Source organism: Oncorhynchus masou, chromosome 22 (assembly GCF_036934945.1).
Source record: "Oncorhynchus masou masou isolate Uvic2021 chromosome 22, UVic_Omas_1.1, whole genome shotgun sequence".
NCBI lineage: Eukaryota > Metazoa > Chordata > Actinopteri > Salmoniformes > Salmonidae > Oncorhynchus > Oncorhynchus masou.
This window is the reverse complement of record NC_088233.1, coordinates 765,111-792,464: the sequence shown is the minus strand read 5'-3', so window position 1 is coordinate 792,464 and position 27,354 is coordinate 765,111. Positions and strand designations below refer to the sequence as shown.

At 45.5% G+C, this 27,354-nt stretch overlaps 1 protein-coding gene across 1 annotated transcript in view; it reads right to left on the bottom strand.

Annotated features, from left to right (window-relative positions):
* Positions 1 to 27,354, bottom strand: part of LOC135509754 (transient receptor potential cation channel subfamily M member 1-like) — a 113,489-nt gene that overhangs the window by 44,843 nt on the left and 41,292 nt on the right. The window contains exons 7-14 of the mRNA XM_064930656.1: positions 8,434 to 8,506; positions 4,709 to 4,809; positions 3,951 to 4,130; positions 3,673 to 3,807; positions 3,246 to 3,296; positions 2,947 to 3,087; positions 2,034 to 2,063; positions 1,526 to 1,809 (exon numbers count right to left, since the gene is read on the bottom strand). Coding sequence (XP_064786728.1) covers positions 1,526 to 1,809; positions 2,034 to 2,063; positions 2,947 to 3,087; positions 3,246 to 3,296; positions 3,673 to 3,807; positions 3,951 to 4,130; positions 4,709 to 4,809; positions 8,434 to 8,506 — 995 coding nt within the window. The remainder of the gene's footprint in view (positions 1 to 1,525; positions 1,810 to 2,033; positions 2,064 to 2,946; positions 3,088 to 3,245; positions 3,297 to 3,672; positions 3,808 to 3,950; positions 4,131 to 4,708; positions 4,810 to 8,433; positions 8,507 to 27,354) is intronic.

Genomic DNA, 27,354 nt, shown 5'->3' with positions numbered 1-27,354 from the left:
TCCCTTCTTTCTTTTCTCTCCAAAACTCTTGAACGTGCCGTCCTTGGCCAGCTCTCCCGCTATCTCTCTCAGAATGACCTTCTTGATCCAAATCAGTCAGGTTTCAAGACTAGTCATTCAACTGAGACTGCTCTTCTCTGTATCACGGAGGCGCTCCGCACTGCTAAAGCTAACTCTCTCTCCTCTGCTCTCATCCTTCTAGACCTATCGGCTGCCTTCGACACTGTGAACCATCAGATCCTCCTCTCCACCCTCTCCGAGTTGGGCATCTCCGGCGCGGCCCACGCTTGGATTGCGTCCTACCTGACAGGTCGCTCCTACCAGGTGGCGTGGCGAGAATCTGTCTCCTCGCCACGCGCTCTCACCACTGGTGTCCCCCAGGGCTCTGTTCTAGGCCCTCTCCTATTCTCGCTATACACCAAGTCACTTGGCTCTGTCATAACCTCACATGGTCTCTCCTATCATTGCTATGCAGACGACACACAATTAATCTTCTCCTTTCCCCCTTCTGATGACCAGGTGGCGAATCGCATCTCTGCATGTCTGGCAGACATATCAGTGTGGATGACGGATCACCACCTCAAGCTGAACCTCGGCAAGACGGAGCTGCTCTTCCTCCCGGGGAAGGACTGCCCGTTCCATGATCTCGCCATCACGGTTGACAACTCCATTGTTTCCTCCTCCCAGAGCGCTAAGAACCTTGGCGTGATCCTGGACAACACCCTGTCGTTCTCAACTAACATCAAGGCGGTGGCCCGTTCCTGTAGGTTCATGCTCTACAATATCCGCAGAGTACGCCCCTGCCTCACACAGGAAGCGGCGCAGGTCCTAATCCAGGCACTTGTCATCTCCCGTCTGGATTACTGCAACTCGCTGTTGGCTGGGCTCCCTGCCTGTGCCATCAAACCCCTACAACTCATCCAGAACGCCGCAGCCCGTCTGGTGTTCAACCTTCCCAAGTTCTCTCACGTCACCCCGCTCCTCCGCTCTCTTCACTGGCTTCCAGTTGAAGCTCGCATCCGCTACAAGACCATGGTGCTTGCCTACGGAGCTGTGAGGGGAACGGCACCGCAGTACCTCCAGGCTCTGATCAGGCCCTACACCCAAACAAGGGCACTGCGTTCATCCACCTCTGGCCTGCTCGCCTCCCTACCACTGAGGAAGTACAGTTCCCGATCAGCCCAGTCAAAACTGTTCGCTGCTCTGGCCCCCCAATGGTGGAACAAACTCCCTCACGACGCCAGGACAGCGGAGTCAATCACCACCTTCCGGAGACACCTGAAACCCCACCTCTTCAAGGAATACCTAGGATAGGATAAGTAATCCTTCTCACCCCCCCCTCCCCCTTAATGATTTAGATGCACTATTGTAAAGTGGCTGTTCCACTGGATGTCAGAAGGTGAATTCACCAATTTGTAAGTCGCTCTGGATAAGAGCGTCTGCTAAATGACTTAAATGTAAATGTAAATGTATAAGACAGGAACCACTATCTCAGTATTGGGAGAAGTTTAAGACAGGAACTCACTTGGAGTTGTTGTCCAGGTCCTGGGCGATATCGTCCACCATTTCAGATGACTCTTTAGCCATGGCTGTGTATAGCTTACAGGCCACCAGAGCCTTGGCCATGGCCTCCTCCCCACGTTGCCACAGAAACAGCGCCATCTTCTGGCGCTTCATGAGAACGGCCCACACCATCAGCTCGTGGAAGGGGTAGGTGAAGCGACAGACCTCAGGGTCGTCCACATCTATCTCTACCTCCTCCTCTTTCTTCTTCTTCCCTTTCTTCTTCTTTCCCCTCGGCTCGTCGTCCTGGTGCCACAGGAAGTGACACGGGTGAAGTGAGGAAGTTAGGGCAGATAACACACAGAGGGGAACTTTTAGAATAGTGTTGTGCAGATAACTTTATTTATAATAGTTTTGTGTTTGTGAACTGTACCCTCTAACATCTCTCATTGTAAAGGAAAATGACGTTTCCAGCATGGTTGAATGAAGGAAATATGTACAGTATTTCTTGAACAAAGACTTGCTATTACCTCCAGCCCCAGCATCTTCAAGGCTTTTGGCTGCAAACAACCAGAAGAAGATAGGTATATGTTAGAAATGTCAATAACATCACATGATAAAGACACGTCTGTTACATGGTGAGGCTTTCTGCTATGTTTGTTTTCAGACCTAGTTTCTAATGTCACCCGTCTTACCCTCTTCAGCCCGTAAAGGTTGTTATAGCGCTAACTAGTCTTACCCTCTTCAGGCCGTAAAGGTTGTTGTAGCACTAACTAGTCTTGTCCTCTTCGGTGAATACAGATTGTTATAGCGCTAACTAGTCTTGTCCTCTTCAGTCAATACAGGTTGTTATAGAGCTAACTAGTCTTGTCCTCTTCAGTCAATACAGGTTGTTATAGAGCTAACTAGTCTTGTCCTCTTCGGTCAATACAGATTGTTATAGAGCTAACTAGTCTTGTCCTCTTCAGTCAATACAGATTGTTACAGCGCTAACTAGTCTTGTCCTCTTCAGTCAATACAGGTTGTTATAGAGCTAACTAGTCTTGTCCTCTTCGGTCAATACAGATTGTTATAGAGCTAACTAGTCTTGTCCTCTTCGGTAAATACAGATTGTTATAGCGCTAACTAGTCTTGTACTCTTCGGTCAATACAGGTTGTTATAGAGCTAACTCGTCTTGTCCTCTTCGGTCAATACAGGTTGTTATAGAGCTAACTAGTCTTGTCCTCTTCGGTCAATACAGGTTGTTATAGCGCTAACTAGTCTTGTCCTCTTCGGTCAATACAGGTTGAGACAGAGTGAACAAGTCTTGTCCTCTTCAATCAATACAGGTTGTTATAGAGCTAACTAGTCTTGTCCTCTTCCGTCAACACAGGTTGTTATAGAGCTAACTAGTCTTGTCCTCTTCCGTCAACACAGGTTGTTATAGAGATAACTAGTCTTACCCTCTTCAGCCCGTAGAGGTTGTTGTAAAGAGCCCTGAAGTTCTTCCTGGTGTAGTTACAGCGGTAAGCCCCACCCATCAGGTACTCCATCACCAGACCAATGTCAATCAGAGTGATCTGGTAGTCTGGCGGGAGGTTGCCCTGGAACACCACAGATTATATTCACAGATGAAATGTCTGTAATCCCTGATTACACACCTGGCTGTAACAGCACAAACCACAGTTTAATTCAGCTGTAACAGGACAAATAATGTTGAATGAGGAAGAATAGGTTCCATGAATCAGAGAGATCATCTTACCTTCTTGACATCCCTCACCACAACATGCAACGTGTTAGCAGGACCCAGTCTCTGTGTGTTAGGAAGAGAAAGTTGTTCAATATGAATAACCCTACAACTGGATATGGGGTTGATTTGGGATTCAGGGCAAGTCTCTACATTAGCGTGGTCTGGTCTGGTCTGGTCTGGGTCTGGTCTGGTCTGGTCTGGTCTGTCTGTCTGTCTGTCTGTCTGTCTGTCTGTCTGTCTGTCTGTCTGTCTGTCTGTCTGTCTGTCTGTCTGTCTGTCTGTCTGTCTGTCTGTCTGTCTGTCTGTCTGTCTGTCTGTCTGTCTGTCTGTCTGTCTGTCTGTCTGTCTGTCTGTCTGTCTGTCTGTCTGTCTGTCTGTCTGTCTGTCTGTCTGTCTGTCTGTCTGTCTGTCTGTCTGTCTGTCTGTCTGTCTGTCTCACCGTGTTGTACAGCTCCTCCAGGCGAGGAATGGTGAGGAAGTGGTGGATGTTGACGCCGTTCTCTATCAGCAGCTTGACGAAGTCCACCCTGTCCAGCACCAAGGCATCCATCATGGCCTGCTCCAGAGAGTTCACCTGGGAGACACATTCATGACTGGTGCCACTACTCTTTCTATTTAGATGCCGGCGCTCATGGTATTTCAGAGCTAATATTCCATAGGAAGTCCAAGTACTCAAGCAGTTTAAAATGTTAAGCACCGGGCCAACTCAGGTCTTACCCATCGCATTAGTTCTATCTTCCTAGGGTCAGTCTCCTCTGGTGGTTCAGGCTTTGCCTTCCCTCCCTTCCCCTTTTTCCCCCGGGCCTTGGCCTTGTTCCTGGGGGCAGCGGCTGGACTCTTCGGCCTCTCTGTGGTAGTGGCTACGGTACCACTGCTGTTAGCTAGGGCACTGGCAGGCTGGGGGAGGAGGGGTGGTTCATTGCAAAAAAAACATTTTCATTAAAACGGGATGGGTTTTTGTGTTCATGTTCATAATCAACTAGTAGGATTAATCTTCTTTATCCAGAAAGATGAAGGGAAATGTTAAGAGTCCAATTCCTTAAATGGTGATTTAATAGGAATAGAGAGGGTCCTTCCAAAGCCTTAATACCCTGGTGTGATCACTGTACCTATTGGATCATATAGGGATCATATTACGGCAGATTATGATCTACTGTTCAGGATGTTCCTAGATCTCTGCCGTTAAACCTGTGTGTCTGTCTGTATCAAAAATCATTTCAGTTAGTGCGGTCTGACATCCTTCCTGTTGATACTGTCCATGTAAAGGTGATGCTTCATGGCAGGTTTGTACGGTGTTTTCTCTGAACAGCAACAGATGAGGTGGTCTTAGCCAGGGTTGCAACATTCTTATTTTCCAGAAATGCTGTTTAGAGTATTCTGAATTGCATGCTTAAATTATGCACCTGAGGTTTCTGGATTTTGCAACCATAGGTGGACTACAAGTGGACTGCATGGTAGCCTGGTGAATGACTCACAGGTAGATGGTGACCGTAGACAAAGATCTGGTTGCGTGCTATGTCCACTCTGTTCCAGGCCAGAGCTAGACTCAGCTGGTCCGGGGCAGAGGCGTTGGTTCCTGTGAGTACACAACATAGACACTGTCATTGGTAGAGGCCTCAGTCCCTAGCAACTCACAGGACATCACATCTGCTATACACTGAAGAACTGTGTGCCATGACTTCACAGGGCAGTTATGGAATTCTGTTTTAAAACAGAAAAGTAAGTAAGTACACAGAAAACATCTCCTTAGTGATGTTAACACCCACAGAGTTAAAAACAACATTTTCAAAGTGTACATCTGAAAAGTGTTAAATTTACAAAAATATAGAAATCTTAAACAATGATGTTCAGAAATAGATGGTTAAAGGGTAGCGGAAGGATAGGAGTAAAAACAAAAGATAATTATTGTAAAAAAGATTGTGTCCATAAAATGCATATAAAATGCATATATGTGTATAAGCTGGAAGTAGAAGCATACAGTGGCAAGAAAAAGCATGTGAACCCTAAAATTAGATCTGATATTCATCTAAGTCACAACAGCAGACAAACACAGTGTGCTTAAACTAATAACACAAAAAATATAGATTTTTCTTGTCTATATCAAATACATCATTTAAACATTCAGTGTAGGTTGAAAGAATTTTGTGAAACTCTAGGCAAATTACTTCTCCAAAAGCTAATTGGTAGTCAGGAGTCAGCTAACCTGGAGTACAATCATTGAAACAAGATTGGAGATGTTGGTTAGAGCTACCCTGCCCTATAAAAAAACACTCACAAAATTTGAGTTTGCTATTGACAATATGCATTGACTGCTGTGAACCATGCCTCGCACAAAAAAGGTCTCAGATGATAAGAATTGTTGACTTGCATAAAGGGTTACAAAAGTAATTCTAAAAGCCTTGATGTTCATCAGTCCTCGGTAAGACAAATTGTCTATAAATGGAGAAAGTTCAGCACTGTTGCTACTCTACCTAGAAGTGGCTGTCCTGCAAAGATGACTGCAAGAGCACAGCGCAGAATGCTCATTGAGGTCGAGAAGAATCCTAGAGGGTCAGCTAAAGACTTACAGAAATCTCTGGAATATGCGAACATCTCTGTTGACGAGTCTACGATACGTAAAACACTAAACAAGAATGGTGTTCATGGGAGGAAACCACGGAAGAAGCCACTGCTGTCCAAAAAAACAGTCTAAAGTTCGCAAAAGAGCATCTGGATGTTCCACAGTGCTACTGACAAAACATTCTGTAGACAGATGAAACTAAATTTGAGTTGTTTGGAAGGAACACGCAACACTTTTTGTGGTAGAAAAAATGTATTGTGAACGGAGCAACATGGTTTGGAGCTGCTTTTCTGCCTCAGGGCTTGGACAGCTTGCTATCATCAATAGAACAATGTATTCCCAAGTTTATCAAGACATTTTGCTGGAGAATGTACGACCATCTGTCTGCCAATTGAAGCTCAACAGCAGTTGGGTGATGCATCAAGACAACATCCCAAAACACAGAAGTAAATCACCAACAGAACGGCTTCAACAGAAGAAAATATGCCTTCTGGAGTGAACCATTCAGATTCCTGACCTCAACCTGATTGAGATGCTGTGGCATGACTTCAAGAGAGCGGTTTACACCACACGTCCTAAGAATATTGCTGAACTGAAACAGTGTTGTAAAGCGGAATGGTCCAAACTTCCTCCTGACCGTTGTCAGAAAATGTTTGGTTGAGGTTATTGCTGCCAAAGGAGGGTCAACCAGTTATTAAATCCAAGGGTTCACATACTTTTTCCATCCTGCACTGTGAATGTTTACATGGTGTGTTCAATAAAAACATGAAAATGTATAATTGATTGTGTGTTATTAGCAGACTGTGTTATTAGCAGACTGTGTTTGTCTATTGTTGTGATTTAGATGATCAGATTAAATTTTATGACCAATTTATGCAGAAGTCCAGGTAATTCCAAAGGGTTCACATACATTTTCATGTAAGTGTTATTGTCCATTAGTTTAATCAAATTAGGGGAGAGGTTGTAGGGTTAGGGGAAAATAATAAAGGAAAATATATTTTGAAAGATGTGTATATACACAGTACCAGTCAACTGTTTGGACACACCTACTCATTCAATTGTTTTTCTTTATTTGTACTATTTTCTGCATTGTATAATAATAGTGAAGACATCAAAACTATAAAATAACACATATGGAATAATGTAGTAATCAAAAAGTGCTAAACAAATCAAAATACATTAAAGATTTTAGATTCTTCAAAGTAGCCGCCATTTGCCTTGATGACAGCTTTGCACACTCTGGGCATTCTCTCAACCAGCTTCACCTGGAATGCTTTTCCAACAGTCCTGATGGAGTTTCCTCATATGCTGAGCACTTGTTGGCTGCTTTACCTTCACTCTGCAGTCAAAATCATCCCAAACCACCTCAATTGGGTTAAGGTCGGGTGATTGTGGAGGACGGGTCATCTGGTGCAGCACTCAACAGGCTCTCCTTGGTCAAATAATCCCTTACACAGCCAGGAGGTGTGTTTTGGGTCATTGTCCTGTTGAAAAACAAACGATAGTCCCACTAAGCGCAAACCAGATGGGATGGCGTATCGCTGCAGAATTCTGTGGTAGCCTTGCTGGTTAAGTGTGCCTTGAATTCTAAATAACAAACAGACCATGTCACCAGCAAAGCACCCCCACACCATCACACCTCCTCCTCCATGCTTCTCAGTGGGAACCACACACGCGGAGATCATCCGTTCACCTACTCTGCGTCTCACCAAGACACAGCGGTTGGAACCAAAAATCTCAAATTTGGACTCAACAGACAAAAGGACAAATTCCCACTGGTCTAATGTCCATTGCTCAGGTTTCTGGCCCAAGCAAGTCTCTTCTTATTATTGGTGTCCTTTAGTAGTGGTTTCTTTGCAGCAATTCGATCATGAAGGCCTGATTCACGCAGTCTCCTCTGAACAGTTGATGTTAAGATGTGTCTGTTACTTGACCTCTGTGAAGCATTTATTTGGGCAGTAATTTCTAAGGCTGGTAACTCTAATGAACTTATCCTCTGCAGCAGAGGTAACTCTGGGTCTTACGTTCCTGTGGCGGTCCTCATGAGAGCTAGTTTCATCATAGCGCTTGATGGTTTTTGTGACAGCACTTGAAATGTTTCGGATTGACTGAACTTGTCTTAAAGTACAAAATAGTACAAATAAAGAAAAACCATTGACTAAGCTGGTATTCAAGCTGGCAAAGTACATACATGCATACATGCATACATGCATACATGCATACATGCATACATGCATACATACATACATACATACATACATACATACATACATACATGCATACATGCATACATGCATACATGCATACATACATACATACATAGTTTGGACACACCTACTCATTCCAGGGTTTTTCTTTATTTTTACTGTTTTCTACATTGTAGAATAATAATGAAGACACCCAAACTATGAAATAACACATATGGAATCATGTAATTACCCCTGCAAAAACCCTGGAATGAGTAGGTGTGTCCACACCTTTGACTGCTACTGTATATACAGTATATATATATTTATATATATATTTACAAAAATATGGGGGATTGGAAATTATGCAGAAAATTACATTAATGGAAACGACAATCTATCTGCAATATTACAGCTGATCTAACCCCTAAAAATTAAAAAATCTAAGAGTTACCTTTTAATAAAGCAGTCAGAATGGCCATTTCAATATCTTGCTGTCCTTCAGAACCCATTCGAAACACTGTTATCTATGGAAGAGATGAGGAATATAACAAACATTCACCACATTCTGTTCTTGATAGAGTTAAATATTTAAAAAAATCAAGTAAAAACATTTCAAATACAAATAACACAATAAAATAACTATAATGAGGTTATAATACAGGGAGTACCGGTACCGAGTGAATGTGCGGGGTTACAGGTTAATCGAGGTCATTTGTACATGGGGTAAAGTGGCTATGCATTGATAATAAACAGCAAGTAGCAGCAGTGTAAAAAGAAAGGTGGGGGTGGCCATTTGATCAATTGTTCAGCAGTCTTGTGGCTCGGGGGTAGAAGCTGTTCAGGAGCCTTTTGGAACTAGATTTGACGCTCCGGTACCGCTTGCCTTGCGGTAGCAGAGAGAAAAGTCTATGACTTGGGTGATGAGTTTTTAGGCACATTTTTGGGCCTTTCTCTGAGACCGCATATTAAATAGGTTCTGGATTGCAGGACGCTTGGCCCCAGTGATGTACTGGGCTGTACACACTACACTACCAGTAAAGCCTTACGTTTGGATGCCGAGCAGTTGCCATACCAGGCGCTGATTCAACCTGTCAGGATGTTCTCAATGGTGCAGCTCTAGAACTTTTTGAGGATCTGGGGACACTTGCCAAATCTTCTCAGTCTCCTGGGGGGGAGTTGTAGTGCGTTGTAAGGCATTGTAGTGCCCTCTTCATTACTTTCTTGGTGTGTTTGGACCATGATAGTTTGTTGGTGATGTGGACACCAAGGAACTTGAAACTGTCAACCAGCTTCACTACATCACCATCAATGTGAATGGGAGCGTGTTCGGCCCTCCTTTTCCTGTAGTCCATGATTATCTCCTTAGTCTTGCTCACTTTAAGGGAGAGGTTGTTGTCCTGGCACCATACTGCCAGGTCTCTGACCTCCTCCCTATAGGCTGTCTCATCGCTGTCGGTGATCAGGCCTACCACCTTTGTGTCGTCAGCAAACTTAATGATGGTGTTGGGTCGTCCTTGGCCATGCAGTCATGGGTGAACAGGGAGTACATGAGTGGAGTAAGCATCCACCCCTGAAGGGCCCCCGTATTGAGGATCAACGTGGCAGATGTGTTGTTGCCTACCCTTACCACCTGGGGGCGGCCCGTTAGGAAGTCCAGGATCCAGTTGCAGAGGTGGTGTTTAGTCCCAGGGTCCTTAGCTTATTTTAATTTTATTTTTTCACCTTTATTTCACCAGGTAGGCTAGTTGTGAACAAGTTCTCATTTGCAACTGCGACCTGGCCAAGATAAAGCATAGCAATTTGACATATACAACAACACATGGAATAAACAAAACACAGTCAATAATACAGTAGTACAAAAGAAAACAAAACGTCTATATACAGTTAGTGCAAATGAGGTAAGATAAGGGAGTTAAGGCAATAAATAGGCCATCGTGGTGAAGTTATTACAATATAGCATTTAAACACTGGAATGGTAGATGTGCAGAAGATGAATGTGCAAGTAGAGATACTGGGGTGCAAAGGAGCAAGATAAATCAAATAAAAAATACAGTATGGGGATGAGGTAGGTAGATAGATGGGCTGGTTACAGATGGGCTATGTACAGGTGCAGTGATCTGTGATTTGCTCTGACAGCTGGTGCTTAAAGCTAGTGAGGGAGATATGATTCTCCAGCTTCAGTGATTTTTGCAGTTCGGTCCAGTCATTGGCAGCAGAGAACTGAAAGGAAAGACGACCAAAGGAGGAATTGGCTTTGGGGGTGACCGGTGAGATATACCTGCTGGAGCGCGTGCTACGAGTGGGTGCTGCTACGGTGATCAGTGAGCTGAGATAAGGCGGGGCTTTACCTAGCAGAGACTTGTAGATGACCTGGAGCCAGTGGGTTTGGCGACGAGTATGAAGCGAGGGCCAACCAACGAGACCGTACAGTTCGCAATGGTGGGTAGTGTATGGTGACAAAACGGATGGCACTGTGATAGACTGCATCCAGTTTGTTGAGTAGAGTGTTGGAGGCAATTTTATAGATTACATCACTGAAGTCGAGGATCGGTAGGATGGTCAGTTTTACGAGGATATGTTTGGCAGCATGAGTGAAGGATGCTTTTTTGCGATACAGGAAGCCAATTCTAGATTTATTTTTGAATTGGAGATGCTTAATGTGATTCTGGAAGGAGAGTTTACAGTCTAACCAGACACCTAGGTATTTGTAGTCCACGTATTCCAAGTCAGAGCTGTCCAGAGTAGTGATGCTGGACAGGCAAGCAGGTGCGGGCAGTGATCGGTTGAAAAGCATGCATTTAGTTTTACTTGTGTTTAAGAGCAGTTGGAGGCCACGGAAGGAGAGTTGTATGGCATTGAAGCTCGTCTGGAGGTTAGTTAACACAGTTGTCACGCCTTGGTCTTAATATTTTGTGTTTTAGTTAATTAGTTGGTCAGGCCAGGGTGTGACATGGGTTTATTGTTTGTTGTATTTCTTAGTGGGTTTTTTAGTTATTGGGATTGTGGCTGATTAGGGGTGTGTGTTGCATAGGTTTGGCTGCCTGAGGCGGTTCTCAATCAGAGTCAGGTGATTCTCGTTGTCTCTGATTGGGAACCGTATTTAGGTAGCCTGGTTTTCACTTTGTATTTCGTGGGTGATTATTCCTGTCTCTGTGTTAGTATTTCACCAGACAGGCTGTATAGGTTTTTCACGTTCCGTTTGTTGTTTTTTGTATTTATAAGTTATTTCGTGTATCGTCATTTTGTTCCATTAAAGAACATGAGTAACCAACACGCTGCATTTCGGTCCGACTCACTTTCGACAAACGAAGAACGCCGTTACAGAATCACCCACCACACACGGACCGAGCAGCGTGTTAACAGGCAGCTGGAGCAGCGAAGGGAGGACGTTATGGACAGCAAAGGCTTGGAGTATACGACGTGGGAAGAAATAGACAGGTGGGCGGCCGACCCAGAGAGAGTGCCGGAGCCCACCTGGGATTCGCTGGAGCAGTGCGAAGAGGGCTATAGGAGAATGGAGTCGAAAAGAGTGACACGGCGGCGCAGAGCGAAACCCGAAAATCAGCCCCAAAAATTTCTTGGGGGGGGGCTCAGAGGGAGAGTGGCTGAGTCAGGAGACAGACCTAAGCCAACTCTCCCTGTTTATCGTGAGGAGCCAAGGAGGAGACCAGAACCGGTGTTGGAGGTGAGTGAAGCAGAGACTGTGAAGGAGTTAATGGGGAAATTGGAGGAGAGAGTAATGAGGGAGTTGCTAGTTTGGTGCTTTAGGTACAAGATTCGTCCGACGGAGCGTGTCGGGGATTTAATGGCACCTGGGTCAGCGCTCCATACTAGTCCTGAGGTGCGTGTTAGTCGGCTGGTGAAAAATGTGCCAGCCTCACGCACTAGGCCTCCTGTGTACCTACCTAGCCTTGCACGTCCTGTGCCAGTCCTGCTCTCAGGCTCTCCAGTACACCTTCACGGTCCAGTCCATCCTGTGCCACCTTCACACACCAGTCCTCCGATGGTAGCTCCCCGCACCATGCTTCCTGTGCGTGTCCTCGATCCAGTACCACCAGTTCCAGTACCACGCACCAGGCCTTCAGTGCGCCTCGCCTGTTCAGCGCAGCCAGTGCTTTCTCCCTCTCCTGCGCTGTCGGAGTCTCCCGCCTGTTCAGCGTTTCTAGAACCTTCCTCCTCTACAGCGCTGCCGGAGCCTCCTGCCTGTTTGGAGCAGCCTGAGCTGCCAGTCTGCATGGAGCAGCTAGAGCTGCCAGTCTGCATGGAGCAGCTAGAGCTGCCAGTCTGCATGGAGCAGCTAGAGCTGCCAGTCTGCATGGAGCAGCTAGAGCTGCCAGTCTGCATGGAGCAGCCAGAGCTGCCAGTCTGCATGGAGCAGCTAGAGCTGCCAGTCTGCATGGAGCAGCCAGAGCAGCCAGTCTGCATGGAGCAGCTAGAGCTGCCAGTCTGCATGGGACAGCCAGAGCTGTCAGTCTGCTTGGAGCAGCCAGAGTTGCCAATCTGCATGGAGTTGCCAGTCTGCATGGAGTTGCCAGTCTGCATGGAGTTGCCAGTCTGCATGGAGTTGCCAGTCTGCAAGGAGCTGCCAGTCTGCAAGGAGCTGCCAGTCTGCAAGGAGCTGCCAGTCTGCAAGGAGCTGTCAGTCTGCAATGAGCTGTCAAAGCTGTTAGTCTGCATGGAACAGTCAGAGCTGTCAGTCTGCAAGAAGCCGCCAGAGCTGTCAATCTGCATGGAGCAGCCAGAGCCGCCAGTCAGCATGGAGCAGCCAGAGCCGCCAGTCAGCATGGAGCAGCCAGAGCCGTCAGTCAGCATGGAGCAGCCAGAGCCGTCAGTCTGCCAGACTCTTCCAGATCTGCCAGTCAGCCAGACTCTTCCAGATCTGCCAGTCAGCCAGACTCTTCCAGATCTGCCGTCAGTCTGCCAGACTCTTCCAGATCTGCCAGGCAGCCAGATTCTTCCAGATCTGCCAGTCAGCCAGATTCTTCCAGATCTGCCAGTCAGCCAGATTCTTCCAGATCTGCCAGTCAGCCAGACTCTTCCAGATCTGCCAGTCAACCAGACTCTTCCAGATCTGCTAGTCAACCAGACTCTTCCAGATCCGCCAGTCAGCCAGGATCTGCCGGATTCAACTGCCTGGCTGGGCTTCATCTCAGTACTGGGCTTCCTCTCAGTACTGGGCTGCCCCTCAGTCCCGAGCTGCCCCTCAGTCCCGAGCTGTCCCTCAGTCCCGAGCTGCCCCTCAGTCCCGAGCTGCCCCTCAGTCCCGAGCTGCCCCTCAGTCCCGAGCTGCCTCAGTCCCGAGCTGCCCCTCAGCCACGAGCTGCTCCTCAGTTCAGTGGGGTTCTGGATGAGGACTATTCGGCCATGGTCGGCGGCGAGGGTGGATCATCCCAGGACGCGAAGGGGAGGAACTATGACATTTATGGAGTGGGGTCCACGTCCCGAGCCGGAACCGCCACCATGGACAGACGCCCACCCGGACCCTCCCTATGGTTTTGAGGTGCGTTCGGGAGTCCGCACCTTAGGGGGGGGGGGGTACTGTCACGCCTTGGTCTTAATATTTTGTGTTTTAGTTAATTAGTTGGTCAGGCCAGGGTGTGACATGGGTTTATTGTTTGTTGTATTTCTTAGTGGGTTTTTTAGTTATTGGGATTGTGGCTGATTAGGGGTGTGTGTTGCATAGGTTTGGCTGCCTGAGGCGGTTCTCAATCAGAGTCAGGTGATTCTCGTTGTCTCTGATTCGGAACCGTATTTAGGTAGCCTGGTTTTCACTTTGTATTTCATGGGTGATTATTCCTGTCTCTGTGTTAGTATTTCACCAGACAGGCTGTATAGGTTTTTCACGTTCCGTTTGTTGTTTTTTGTATTTATAAGATATTTCGTGTATCGTCATTTTGTTCCATTAAAGAACATGAGTAACCAACACGCTGCATTTCGGTCCGACTCTCTTTCGACAAACGAAGAACGCCGTTATAACAGTGTCCAATGAGGGGCCAGAGTTATACAGAATGGTGTCGTCTGCATAGAGGTGTACCAGAGAATCACCAGCAGCAAGAGCGACATCATTGATGTATTCAGAGAAGAGAGTCGGCCCGAGGTTTGAACCCTGTGGCACCCCCATAGAGACTGCCAGAGGTCTGGACAACAGGCCCTCCGATTTGACACACTGGACTCTATCAGAGAAGTAGTTGTTGAACCAGACGAGGCAATCATTTGAGAAACCAAGGCTGTCGAGTGTGCCAATAAGAATGTGGTGATTGACAGAGTCGAAAGCCTTGGCCAGGTCGATCAATATGGCTGCACAGTAATGTCTCTGAACGATGGCGGTTATGATGTCGTTTAGGGCTTTGAACGTGGCTGAGGTGCACCCATGACCAGCTCTGAAACCAGATTGCATAGCGGAGAAGGTATGGTGGGATTCAAAATGGTTGGTAATCTGTTTGTTAACATGGCTTTCGAAGACCGTAGAAAGACAAGGTAGGAAAGATATAGGTCTGTAGCAGTTTGGATCTAGTGTCACCCCCTTTGAAGTGATGAGTTTTTGGGCACTATGGTGCTGAATGCTGAGCTGTAGTCAATGAACACATAGGTTTTCCTTTTGTCCAGGTGGGAAAGGCAGTGTGGAGTGTGATTGAGAGTGTGTCATCTGTGGATCTGTTGGGGTGGTATACAGTTTGGAGTGGGTCTGGTGTTTCTGGGATGATGCTATTGATGTGAGCCATGACCAGCCTTTCAATGCACTTCATGGCTACCAACGTGACTGCTACGGGGCAGTAGTCATTTAGGCAGGTTGCCTTTGTGTTCTTGGCCACAGGGACTATGGTGGTCTGCTGGAAATATGTAGGTATTAGGTTGAAAATGCCAGTGAACACAATTGCCAGTTTGTACAGGTCCTGGTAATTCGTCTGGTCCCGCTGCCATGTGAATGTTGACCTGTTTCACCCTTGTTTGATGTTCATGTTTTTGTTATTCACCCAATGTTCGCAGGTCTGATGGACCCACAACATTTTGGGGTTTTAAAGAAAATACAACCATAACAATTTACACAAAAATACTTAATACTAAGATGTTGGCTTATATCAATTAAAAGAAATATAGAGTGCATATTTAACTCTGCTGGATCACATTTATCAATAAAAGCACTATATTATTTTTTATAAAATGTGATTTTTGCAAATATAAATCAATTATAATCAAGACATGGGTGGAATACATCATGTATATCTTGAACAAATATACATGAAACAAGGTTATCATTATTGATGTTTATTGCTTTGAACTGAACAAATTGTACATACAGTATTTTATGTAAATGATAAATGAGCCCCATTGAACAGAAATGTAGGCCGGTCTACTCACAACATGAGGGACAGAGTTTTACTGTTTGTGTGTTGAAAATGTATTACTTGCACTTGATGCATGTGCACTGCGTCTTCCTGTCCTTCTTGGGTCCACACACATCTTCACCCTACTTCTTTTTGCTTCTGGCTGCAATCTACAATGATGAAAACACTTAGTTCAGGAATTTTACTGATTTTACTTATCTCACTCACTCACATATTTAGTTACAGCAGGCCAAGGTAGGAGAGTCAGACACCAACACATGCAACAGCATCACTCACATATTTAGTTACAGCAGGCCAAGGTAGGAGAGTCAGACACCAACACATGCAACAGCATCACTCACTTATTTAGTTACAGCAGGCCAAGGTAGGAGAGTCAGACACCAACACATGCAACAGCATCACTCACATATTTAGTTACAGCAGGCCAAGGTAGGAGAGTCAGACACCAACACATGCAACAGCATCACTCACATATATAGTTACAGCAGGCCAAGGTAGGAGAGTCAGACACCAACACATGCAACAGCATCACTCACATATTTAGTTACAGCAGGCCAAGGTAGGAGAGTCAGACACCAACACATGCAACAGCATCACTCACATATATAGTTACAGCAGGCCAAGGTAGGAGAGTCAGACACCAACACATGCAACAGCATCACTCACACTTACTTCTGGTATTGGAGTTGTTGGTTCGTGGGTTGGGCAGATGGGGCACCAGCATCCTCCTCCTGAATCCTCCTCATGATGCAGAAGCTGGGGTCCTTGAGATATGTTTCCTCCTCTGGATTTTAGGCCTTACCAATGTCTTGCTCAGCTACTCGATGAAATTATCTCCTCTGGGGAACCCCTCTGTTCCAATCTGGGTTCAACGCCATCCAGATGACAAATGCATATTACGCTGAGATGTCCAAGAAGTTGAAGAATATCACAAGTGGCCAGCATAGGGTCTGTAGGCAGTCACCACATTGTCTAAATTGTCCAGCTCTCCTTTTGTGGCATTGTAACCCTTTATGATTTCTGTTTGATGTTCCTGGTCATTTATTCTCCCATCCCTATGCAGCGTACTCATGAGTACCTCATGAGGACGTTTTGGCCCTGAACACAAACTTAGAGGAATTGATAGGCCTGTTCTGTGAATTCAACAGCTGAGGTGGAGCTCTGGCTTATTTTTCATACTGTTCCTAACATCGTCAGCTTTCTTTTGAGGAGCTCCTGTCCCAGCTTGTGCGAAAAAAGTTATTGCATGTGATGTTTTGGCCTCGGAGTCAATGTGTTACATACAGGACAACTCACATCCCTTGGTTCTTCTCAGGGGCTTCTTCATCTGGCTTCCCTGAATACACTTACAAGTTCCACACATATGAGGAAGCAGCATCACAGGCAGCCCAGATCTTGATTCCATATTTTGTGGGTTTAGAAGGTATGTGCTGCCTGAAGGGGCAGCGACCCCTGATCAACAGTAACGTCGGGCCCAGGGTTGTAAAACAGGGGAAGGCTGTCCACCCACTTGTCCCACACTGATCTGATTGCAGCTAGCTTGTCTCTCTGCACTGACCTGATTGCAGCTAGCTTGTCTCTCTGCATTGACCTGATTACAGCTAGCTTGTCTTTCTGCACTGACCTGATTACAGCTGGCTTGTCTCTCTGCACTGACCTGATTGCAGCTAGCTTGTCTCTCTGCCACCAAGCTGTGTCGAGTGTCTCGATTATCGAAGCGGATAATCCTGTAAATAATGTGGAGGTTTTCAAAAGACATTGTTACACAAAGGTTCTTTGCCAGTTTCTGCATTCCACAAGGATTATGTGGATTCCCCATTGGACCTGAAACACCAGCAATGATAAGAACCCTGAAGTATGCATGCAAAAGTGTTTGGTCCATCTCTCTCCATAAACACGCCTTCCCTCCAAATGAGTCCAGTCCAGAATGATTTTCTGGATGGTGTCTGGGATGAACAGTTCAAAGGAAGACTATGTTCTGCACATGAGTAACCGCCATCTGTGTCAGCCGTGGTTGCATTCTTTTCACATTGGTAGCCATGCGGTGTGGTTCATTCCTTGGGAAAGAAGACCATTCAATTTCTAAATATTTTGACATACATACAGTGCCTTGCAAAAGTATTCGGCCCCCTTGAACTTTGCGACCTTTTGCCACATTTCAGGCTTCAAACATAAAGATATAAAACTGTATTTTTTTGTGAAGAATCAACAACAAGTGGGACACAATCATGAAGTGGAACAACATTTATTGGATATTTCAAACTTTTTTAACAAATCAAAAACTGAAAAACTGGGCGTGCAAAATTATTCAGCCCCTTTACTTTCAGTGCAGCAAACTCTCTCCAGAAGTTCAGTGAGGATCTCTGAATGATCCAATGTTGACCTAAATGACTAATGATGATAAATACAATCCACCTGTGTGTAATCAAGTCTCCGTATAAATGCACCTGCACTGTGATAGTCTCAGAGGTCCGTTAAAAGCGCATCATGAAGAACAAGGAACACCAGGAAGGTCCGAGATATGTTGTGACGTTGTGAAGAAGTTTAAAGCAAGATTTAGATACAAAAATATTTCCCTTTAAACATCCCAAGGAGCACTGTGCAAGCAATAATGTTGAAATGGAAGGAGTATCAGACCACTGCAAATCTACCAAGACCTGGCCATCCCTCTAAACTTTCAGCTCATACAAGGAGAAGACTGATCAGAGATGCAGCCAAGAGGCCCATGCTCACTCTGGATGAACTGCAGAGATCTACAGCTGAGGTGGGAGACTGTCCATAGGACAACAATCAGTCGTATATTGCACAAATCTGGCCTTTATGGAAGAGTGGCAAGAAGAAAGCCATTTCTTAAAGATATCCATAAAAAGTGTTGTTTAAAGTTTGCCACAAGCCACCTGGGAGACACACCAAACATGTGGAAGAAGGTGCTCTGGTCAGATGAAACCAAAATTGAACTTTTTGGCAACAATGCAAAACGTTATGTTTGGCGTAAAAGCAACACAGCTCATCACAATGAACACACCATCCCCACTGTCAAACATGATGGTGGCAGCATCATGGTTTGGGCCTGCTTTTCTTCAGGTGGGACAGGAATGATGGTTAAAATTGATGGGAAGATGGATGGAGCCAAATACAGGACCATTCTGGAAGAAAACCTGATGGAGTCTGCAAAAGACCTGAGACTGGGACGGAGATTTGTCTTCCAACAAGACAATGATCCAAAACATAAAGCAAAATCTACAATGGAATTGTTCAAAAATAAACATATCCAGGTGTTAGAATGGCCAAGTCAAAGTCCAGACCTGAATCCAATCGAGGATCTGTGGAAAGAACTGAAAACTGCTGTTCAACAATGCTCTCCATCCAACCTCACTGAGCTTGAGCTGTTTTGCAAGGAGGAATGGGAAAAAATTTCAGTCTCTCGATGTGCAAAACTGATAGAGACATACCCCAAGCGACTTAGAGCTGTCATCGCAGCAAAAGGTGGTGCTACAAAGTATTAACTTAAGGGGGCTGAATAATTTTGCACGCCCAATTTTTCAGTTTTGGATTTGTTAAAAAAGTTTGAAATATCCAATAAATGTCGTTCCACTTCATGATTGTGTCCCACTTGTTGTTGATTCTTCACAAAAAAATACAGTTTTATATCTTTATGTTTGAAGCCTGAAATGTGGCAAAAGGTCGCAAAGTTCAAGGGGGCCGAATACTTTTGCAAGGCACTGTATTTCTCCTCCTGCAGGCTGCTGATGAGTTATTATTATTTATAAGTGCTCTGAGCAGAGATTATATTTGCCTTACTGATTGATTGTGGTAAGGAGCCACACACGCAAAGCTATTCATTTGTTTTGTCCCTCCCCAAACTTGCATCTGGCTGGTGTAGAACATACTTTTTTACAATGTATTGAAATAATGTAATGTAATTTATATTGTACAGGTTCCTCAGGGCATTGTGCAGTTTCACACACGACAAAGTGTAAAGAGTGCAAGAAAAGCGGGAGACAGGCATGTTCTTGGTGCTGTGTTGAAACAGCAGGCCCAGGAAGGAGAGGAAGACAGAGTGAGGGCACACATTAAACCTTTTTGTTTCATTTTTACTTGTTTTCACCTAATCACTCAATTTCCACACTTATATTACCCCGGTCACCATCTATGTAATATAAATGTGTAGGGGGGTGCACAGTGTTATTTGACATGTTCTTCACAGAAAATGAGCCAAGGCCAATAAATTATTAATTGTATCATTTTTATTTTAGTAAACTTTTAAAATGGATCCCACAGACCCGAACTCCACACAAGGGTTAAAGCTCTTGCTCACATCGGCTACGGAGAGTGTGATCACACAGTCATCCGGAACAGCTGGTGCTCTCATGCATGGTTCAGTGATGCTTACCTCGAAGCAGTCATAAAAGGCATTTAGCCCATCTGGTAGGCTCGCGTCACTGTGCAGCTCGGAGCTGGGTTTCCCTTGCAAGTCCGTAATAGTTTGCAAGCCCTGCCACATCCTGCGAGTGTCAGAGCTGGTGTTGTAGGATTCAATCTTAGTCCTGTATTGATGCTTTGCCTGTTTGATGGTTCGTCTGAGAGCATAGCGGGATTTCTTATAAGCATCCGGATTAGTGTCCTACTCCTTGAAAGAGGCAGCTCTAGTCTTTAACTTGGTGCGGACGTTGCCTGTAATCCATAGCTTCTGGTTGGGATATGTACGCGCGGTCACTGTGGGTATGTCATCGCTGTACTCATTGATGAAGCCGGTGACTGAGGTGGTATACTCCTCAATGCCATTAGATGAATACCGGAACATATTCCATTCTGTGCTAGCAAGACAGTCCTATAGCGTAGCGTCCGCGTTATCTGACCACTTCCATATTGAGCAAGTCACTGGTACTTCCTGCTTTAGTTTTTGCTTGTAAGCAGGAATCAAGAGGATATAATTATGGTCAGATGTGCCATATGGAGGGCGGGGGAGAGATTTGTATGCGTCTGTGTGTGGAGTAAACGTGGTCCTCAGTTTGCACATGTGCCATGCTGGTAGAAATGAGGTAAAACGTATTTCATTTTGCTTGCATTAAAGTCCCTGGCCACTAGGAGCGCGGCTTCTGGATGAGCATTTTTGGGTTTGCAAATGGCCTTATACAGCTCGTTGACTGCGGTCTTAGTGCCAGCGTCGGTAAGTGGTGGTAGATAGACTGGTACAAAAAATATTGATGAAAACTCTCTTGATAGATGGTGTGGTCTACATCTTGTCATGAAGTACTCTATCTCAGGTTGGCAATACCTCAAGTGCTCAGGCTCTCAGTTTAAGGTTCAGGTCAAAAAACAACATCCAGGTCAGATACTGTATGTGAATACCTGATAATGTGATTGATTAAATAAATGAGTGAATATTATATACATTTTTCTTCATGATATTTACTTATATGGAGACTAAGGGCTCTATTAATTTTGTTTCCCTGAAGTGTTACAGACTTCACAATTGAATGTAAAGATCATTTAAGATTAAGCCGACATATGCAACGTTTACTGTGAATTCTCTGCTATTTTTTATTTTTTTATTTTTTTATTTCACCTTTATTTAACCAGGTAGGCTAGTTGAGAACAAGTTCTCATTTGCAACTGCGACCTGGCCAAGATAAAGCATAGCAGTGTGAACAGACAACACAGAGTTACACATGGAGTAAACAATTAACAAGTCAATAACACAGTAGAAAAAAAGAGTCTATATACATTGTGTGCAAAAGGCATGAGGAGGTAGGCAAATAATTACAATTTTGCAGATTAACACTGGAGTGATAAATGATCAGATGGTCATGTACAGGTAGAGATATTGGTGTGCAAAAGAGCAGAAAAGTAAATAAATAAAAACAGTATGGGGATGAGGTAGGTAAAATTGGGTGGGCTATTTACCGATAAGACTATGTACAGCTGCAGCGATTGGTTAGCTGCTCAGATAGCAGATGTTTGAAGTTAGTGAGGGAGATAAAAGTCTCCAACTTCAGCGATTTTTGCAATTCGTTCTAGTCACAGGCAGCAGAGAACTGGAACGAAAGGCGGCCAAATGAGGTGTTGGCTGTAGGGATGATCAGTGAGATACACCTGCTGGAGCGTGTGCTACGGGTGGGTGTTGCCATCGTGACCAGTGAACTGAGATAAGGCGGAGCTTTACCTAGCATGGACTTGTAGATGACTTGGAACCAGTGGGTCTGGCCACGAATATGGAGCGAGGGCCAGCCGACTAGAGCATACAAGTCACAGTGGTGGGTGGTATAAGGTGCTTTAGTGACAAAACGGATGGCACTGTGATAAACTGCATCCAGTTTGCTGAGTAGAGTGTTGGAAGCTATTTTGTAGATGACGTCGCCGAAGTCGAGGATCGGTAGGATAGTCAGTTTTACTAGGGTAAGTTTGGCGGCGTGAGTGAAGGAGGCTTTGTTGCGGAATAGAAAGCCGAATCTAGATTTGATTTTCGATTGGAGATGTTTGATATGAGTCTGGAAGGAGAGTTTACAGTCTAACCAGACACCAGGTACTTATAGATGTCCACATATTCAAGGTCGGAACCATCCAGGGTGGTGATACTAGTCAGGCGTGCGGGTGCAGGCAGCGAACGGTTGAACAGCATGCATTTGGTTTTACTAGCGTTTAAGAGCAGTTGGAGGCCACGGAAGGAGTGTTGTATGGCATTGAAGCTTGTTTGGAGGTTAGATAGAACAGTGTCCAAGGACGGGCCGGAAGACTATAGAATGGTGTCGTCTGCGTAGAGGTGGATCAGGGAATCGCCTGCAGCAAGAGCAACATCATTGGCCCAAGAATTGAACCCTGTGGCACCCCCCATAGAGACTGCCAGAGGACTGGACAGCATGCCCTCCGATTTGACACACTGCACTCTGTCTGCAAAGTAGTTGGTGAACCAGGCAAGGCAGTCATCAGAAAAACCAATGCTACTGAGTCTGCCGATAAGAATATGGTGATTGACAGAGTCGAAAGCCTTGGCAAGGTCGATGAAGACGGCTGCACAGTACTGTCTTTTATCGATGGCCGTTATGATATCATTTAGTACCTTGAGCGTGGCTGAGGTGCACCCGTGACCGGCTCGGAAACCAGATTGCACAGCGGAGAAGGTACGGTGTGATTCGAGATGATCAGTGACCTGTTTGTTGACTTGGCTTTCGAAGACCTTAGATAGGCAGAGCAGGATGGATATAGGTCTGTAACAGTTTGGGTCCAGGGTGTCTCCCCCTTTGAAGAGGGGGGTGACTGCGGCAGCTTTCCAATCCTTGGGGATCTCAGACGATATGAAAGAGAGGTTGAACAGGCTGGTAATAGGGGTTGCGACAATGGCGGCGGATAGTTTCAGAAATAGAGGGTCCAGATTGTCAAGCCCAGCTGATTTGTACGGGTCCAGGTTTTGCAGCTCTTTCAGAACATCTGCTATCTGGATTTGGGTAAAGGAGAACTGGAGAGGCTTGGGCGAGTAGCTGCGGGAGGGGGGGCGGAGCTGTTGGCCGAGGTTGGAGTAGCCAGGCAGAACGCATGGCCAGCCGTTGAGAAATGCTTTTTGAAGTTTTCGATAATCATAGATTTATCGGTGGTGACCGTGTCACCTAGCCTCAGTGCAGTGGGCAGCTGGGAGGAGGTGCTCTTGTTCTCCATGGACTTCACAGTGTCCCAGAACTTTTTGGATTTGGAGCTACAGGATGCAAATTTCTGCCTGAAGAAGCTGGCCTTAGCTTTCCTGACTGACTGCGTGTATTGGTTCCTGACTTCCCTGAACAGTTGCATATCGCGGGGACTATTCGATGCTATTGCAGTCCGCCACAGGATGTTTTTGTGCTGGTCGAGGGCAGTCAGGTCTGGAGTGAACCAAGGGCTATATCTGTTCTTAGTTCTGCATTTTTTGAACGGAGCATGCTTATCTAAAATGGTGAGGAAGTTACTCTTAAAGAATGACCAGGCATCCTCAACTGACGGGATGAGGTCAATGTCCTTCCAGGATACCCGGGCCAGGTCGATTAGAAAGGCCTGCTCATAGAAGTGTTTTAGGGAGCGTTTGACAGTGATGAGGGGTGGTCGTTTGACCGCGGCTCCGTAGCGGATACAGGCAATGAGGCAGTGATCGCTGAGATCCTGGTTGAAGACAGCGGAGGTGTATTTGGAGGGCCAGTTGGTCAGGATGACGTCTATGAGGGTGCCCTTGTTTACAGAGTTAGGGTTGTACCTGGTGGGTTCCTTGATGATTTGTGTGAGATTGAGGGCATCTAGCTTAGATTGTAAGACTGCCGGGGTGTTAAGCATATTCCAGTTTAGGTCACCTAACAGAACAAACTCTGAAGCTAGATGGGGGGCGATCAATTCACAAATGGTGTCCAGGGCACAGCTGGGAGCTGAGGGGGGTCGGTAGCAGGCGGCAACAGTGAGAGACTTATTTCTGGAGAGAGTCATTTTTAAGATTAGTAGTTTGAACTGTTTGGATATGGACCTGGAAAGTATGACATTACTTTGCAGGCTATCTCTGCAGTAGACTGCAACTCCTCCCCCTTTGGCAGTTCTATCTTGATGGAAAATGTTATAGTTGGGTATCGAAATCTCCGAATTTTTGGTGGCCTTCCTGAGCCAGGATTCAGACACGGCAAGGACATCAGGGTTAGCAGAGTGTGCTAAAGCAGTGAGTAAAACAAACTTAGGGAGGAGGCTTCTGATGTTGACATGCATGAAACAGAAGTCAACAAATGAGGGTGCCTGGGGACATGCAGGGCCTGGGTTTACCTCCACATCACCCGCGGAACAGAGAAGGAGTAGTATGAGTGTGCGGCTAAAGGCTATCAAAACTGGTCGCCTAGAGCGTTGGGGACAAAGAATAAAAGGAGCAGATTTCTGGGCATGGTAGAATATATTCAGGGCATAATGCGCAGACAGGGGTATGGTGGGGTGCGGGTACAGCGGAGGTAAGCCCAGGCACTGGGTGGTGATGAGAGAGGTTGTATCTCTGGACATGCTGGTTGTAATGAGTGAGGTCACCGCATGTGTGGGAGGTGGGACAAAGGGGGTATCAGGGGTATGAAGAGTGGAACTAGGGGCTCCATTGTAAACTAAAACAATGATAACTAACCTGAACAACAGTATACAAGGCATATTGACATTTGAGAGAGACATACAGCGAGGCATACAGTAATCACAGGTGTTGAATTGGGAGAGCTAGCTAAAACAGCAGGTGAGACAACAACAGCTAATCAGCTAGCACAACAACAGCAGGTAAAATGGCGTTGACTAGGCAGGGAGGGTCGGATTAACTACACACAGAGCCTGAGTGCGGCTGGGGCCGACAGATAAAACATAAACAAGCAGAATGGAGTACCGCGATTAATGGACAGTCCAGCATCAGCTATGTAGCCAAGTGATCAGTGTCCAGGAGGCAGCGGTGGATGGGGCAGGGATGCTGGACTGGCGAGTATTATCCAGGTAAATAAAAACAGGCTGGCTGTGCAGAAGGTAAAGCCACTAGCAGTGGCTAACTATGGCTAAATAGCTTGTAGCTAGTTAGCTGGTTAGCTCTGGAGGTTCTTGAATGTGTTTTAAAAATTAAAAATAACAGCAGATTCCGTATCACATTGGGTGAGGAAGGTAACCGGGAGGTATAATCAAATTAAAAATCGAAAAGAGATTGACAGTAAATATGGGTCCAGTGTGTGGTTGGGCTGGCTGGCGACGCAGCGATTCAGACAGTTAGCAGGCCTGTGCTAACAAGCTAACAGTTAGTAGGCCGGGGCTAAACAAGCTAGCAGTTAGCAGACAGGGGCTGAGCAAGCTAGCAGTTAGCAGGCCGAATTAGCAAGCAAGCAGATAGCAAGGGGTTGAGTTTGTTTATGCCTCTTCATGCGGTGACATCGATAGACCGGTCGTGGGTCCTGATATTGTAGCCCAGGAGTATGCTTCGGTGGTAGCACAGGAGCTCTGGCCGGGCAAGCTTCAAGCTAAGTGGATGGAAACGCTAGCCAGGAGTAATCATCCGGGGTTGCGGTTAGCTAGTTAGCTAGTTGTGAAGATCCAGATGAGAATGTTCCGTTTGCGGTGGGAATCCGGGGATAAAAATAATAAAAAATAATAGGTGTGGGATAATTGCCTTTAAATGTCAGTTAAAAAAATCATAGCAGGGACTGTTGGTCTTAACATGGTCAGCTTAAATAAGTCTGATATGAGAGGGCTGGAAAGTCTGCTGTGTCGGTCAAGGGAATTGAGGTATATTACTCCAAGGATACAGACATTGGTGATAGTGATATCACATCACTGTCTTTGTGAGACAGCTCTGCACTCTGGGGATGGACCGGGATAGGCTTGGGTATATTAGCATGAGCTGAGGAACCTCTGGGTGGATTAGGGAGATGGATCCTCTTTTCTATCTGTCTGGCTCAGTATGTAATATACTGTAGGTCAGGACTGCTCAGAGCAGGGCTGTCCAGGTTTTTGCTACTGTGGATGGATGGGCTGAGGCCTGGCTGTTGGCACACCAGGTGGTCCTGTGCTCTGATCTGTCCAGTCCAGATGTATGAAGGGAGGAGTGAGTCTCAGATGGATTATCTTCCCTGAGTTTTAAACCACTAAACACATCACGTAGTACCACTGAGGATCTGCTGCAGGTGCATAAATGGTGCTGCTGCACTGCCCTATCAGGCTGTCCATTGCTGACTTATCAACCTTTCAGGCTGCTTGCAGTTGAGCTATCAGCCTATGAGACTGCTCCATACTGATTGATCAGTACTCTGCTGACTGTGAAGACACTTAGGCTAATGGATTGTCAGTACTTTATACTGATTACATCAAGAATTCCCCAGGGCAGCTGTCTAGGTCCTTTCCCTTTTTCAATCTTTACTAATGGTATGCAGATGACTCAACACTATACACGTCAGCTACTACAGTGAGTGAAATTACTGCAACACTTAACAGCTGCAGTTAGTTTCAGAGTGGTTGGCAAGGAATAGGGGTGGCAGGTAACCTAGTGGTTAGAGTGTTGGACTATTTTTAATTTTTTTTAATTTATCCGTTATTTTACCAGGTAAGTTGACTGAGAACACGTTCTCATTTTCAGATGACAGTGATAGTAACTGAAAGGTTGCTAGATTGAACCCCAAACTGACAAGATAAAAATCTGTCATTCTGCCGCTGAACAAGGCAGTTAACACACTGTTCCTGGGCTGTCATTGTAAATGAGATTTTTTTCTTAAGACTTGTCTAGTTAAATAAAGGTTAAATAAGAAGTTTGTCCTAAATATTTCTACAACTGCATTGTATTTGGGACAAATCATTCACTAAACCCTAAACCTCAACTAAACATTGTATTGAATAATGTGGAAATGGAGCAAGCGGAGGTGACTAAATTGCTTGGAGTAACTCTGGATGGTCAAAACATATTGATACAACAGTAGGTAAGGTGGGGAGAAGTCTGTCCATAATAAAGCGCTGCTCTCTCTTCTTAACAGCACTATTAATAAGGCAGGTCCTACAGGCCCTAGTTTTGTTGCACCTGGACTACTGTTCAGTTGTGTGGTCAGGTGCCACAAAAAGGGCCTTAGGAAATTTGTAGTTGGCTCAGAACAGGGCAGCAAGGCTGGCCCTTGGATGTACACAGAGTGCTAAAATTAATAATATGCATTTAATCTATCACGTCTCAAAGTGGAGGAGAGACTGACTTCATCACTACTTGTTTTTGTAAGAAGTGTTGACATGCTGAATGCAGCGAGGTGTCTGTTTGAACTACTAGCACACAGCTCAGACACCCATGCATACCCCACAAGACATGCTTCCAGAGGTCTGTTCACAATCACCAGAACAGACTATGGGAGGCCCACAGTACTACATAGAGCCATGACCACATGGAACTCTATTCCACATCAGGTAACTGATGCAAGCAGTAGAAACAGATTTAAAAAAATACCTTCTTTTATTTATTTTACCTTTATTTAACTAGGCAAGTCAGTTAAGAAGAAATTATTATTTACGATGATGGCCTAGGAACAGTGGGTTAACTGCCT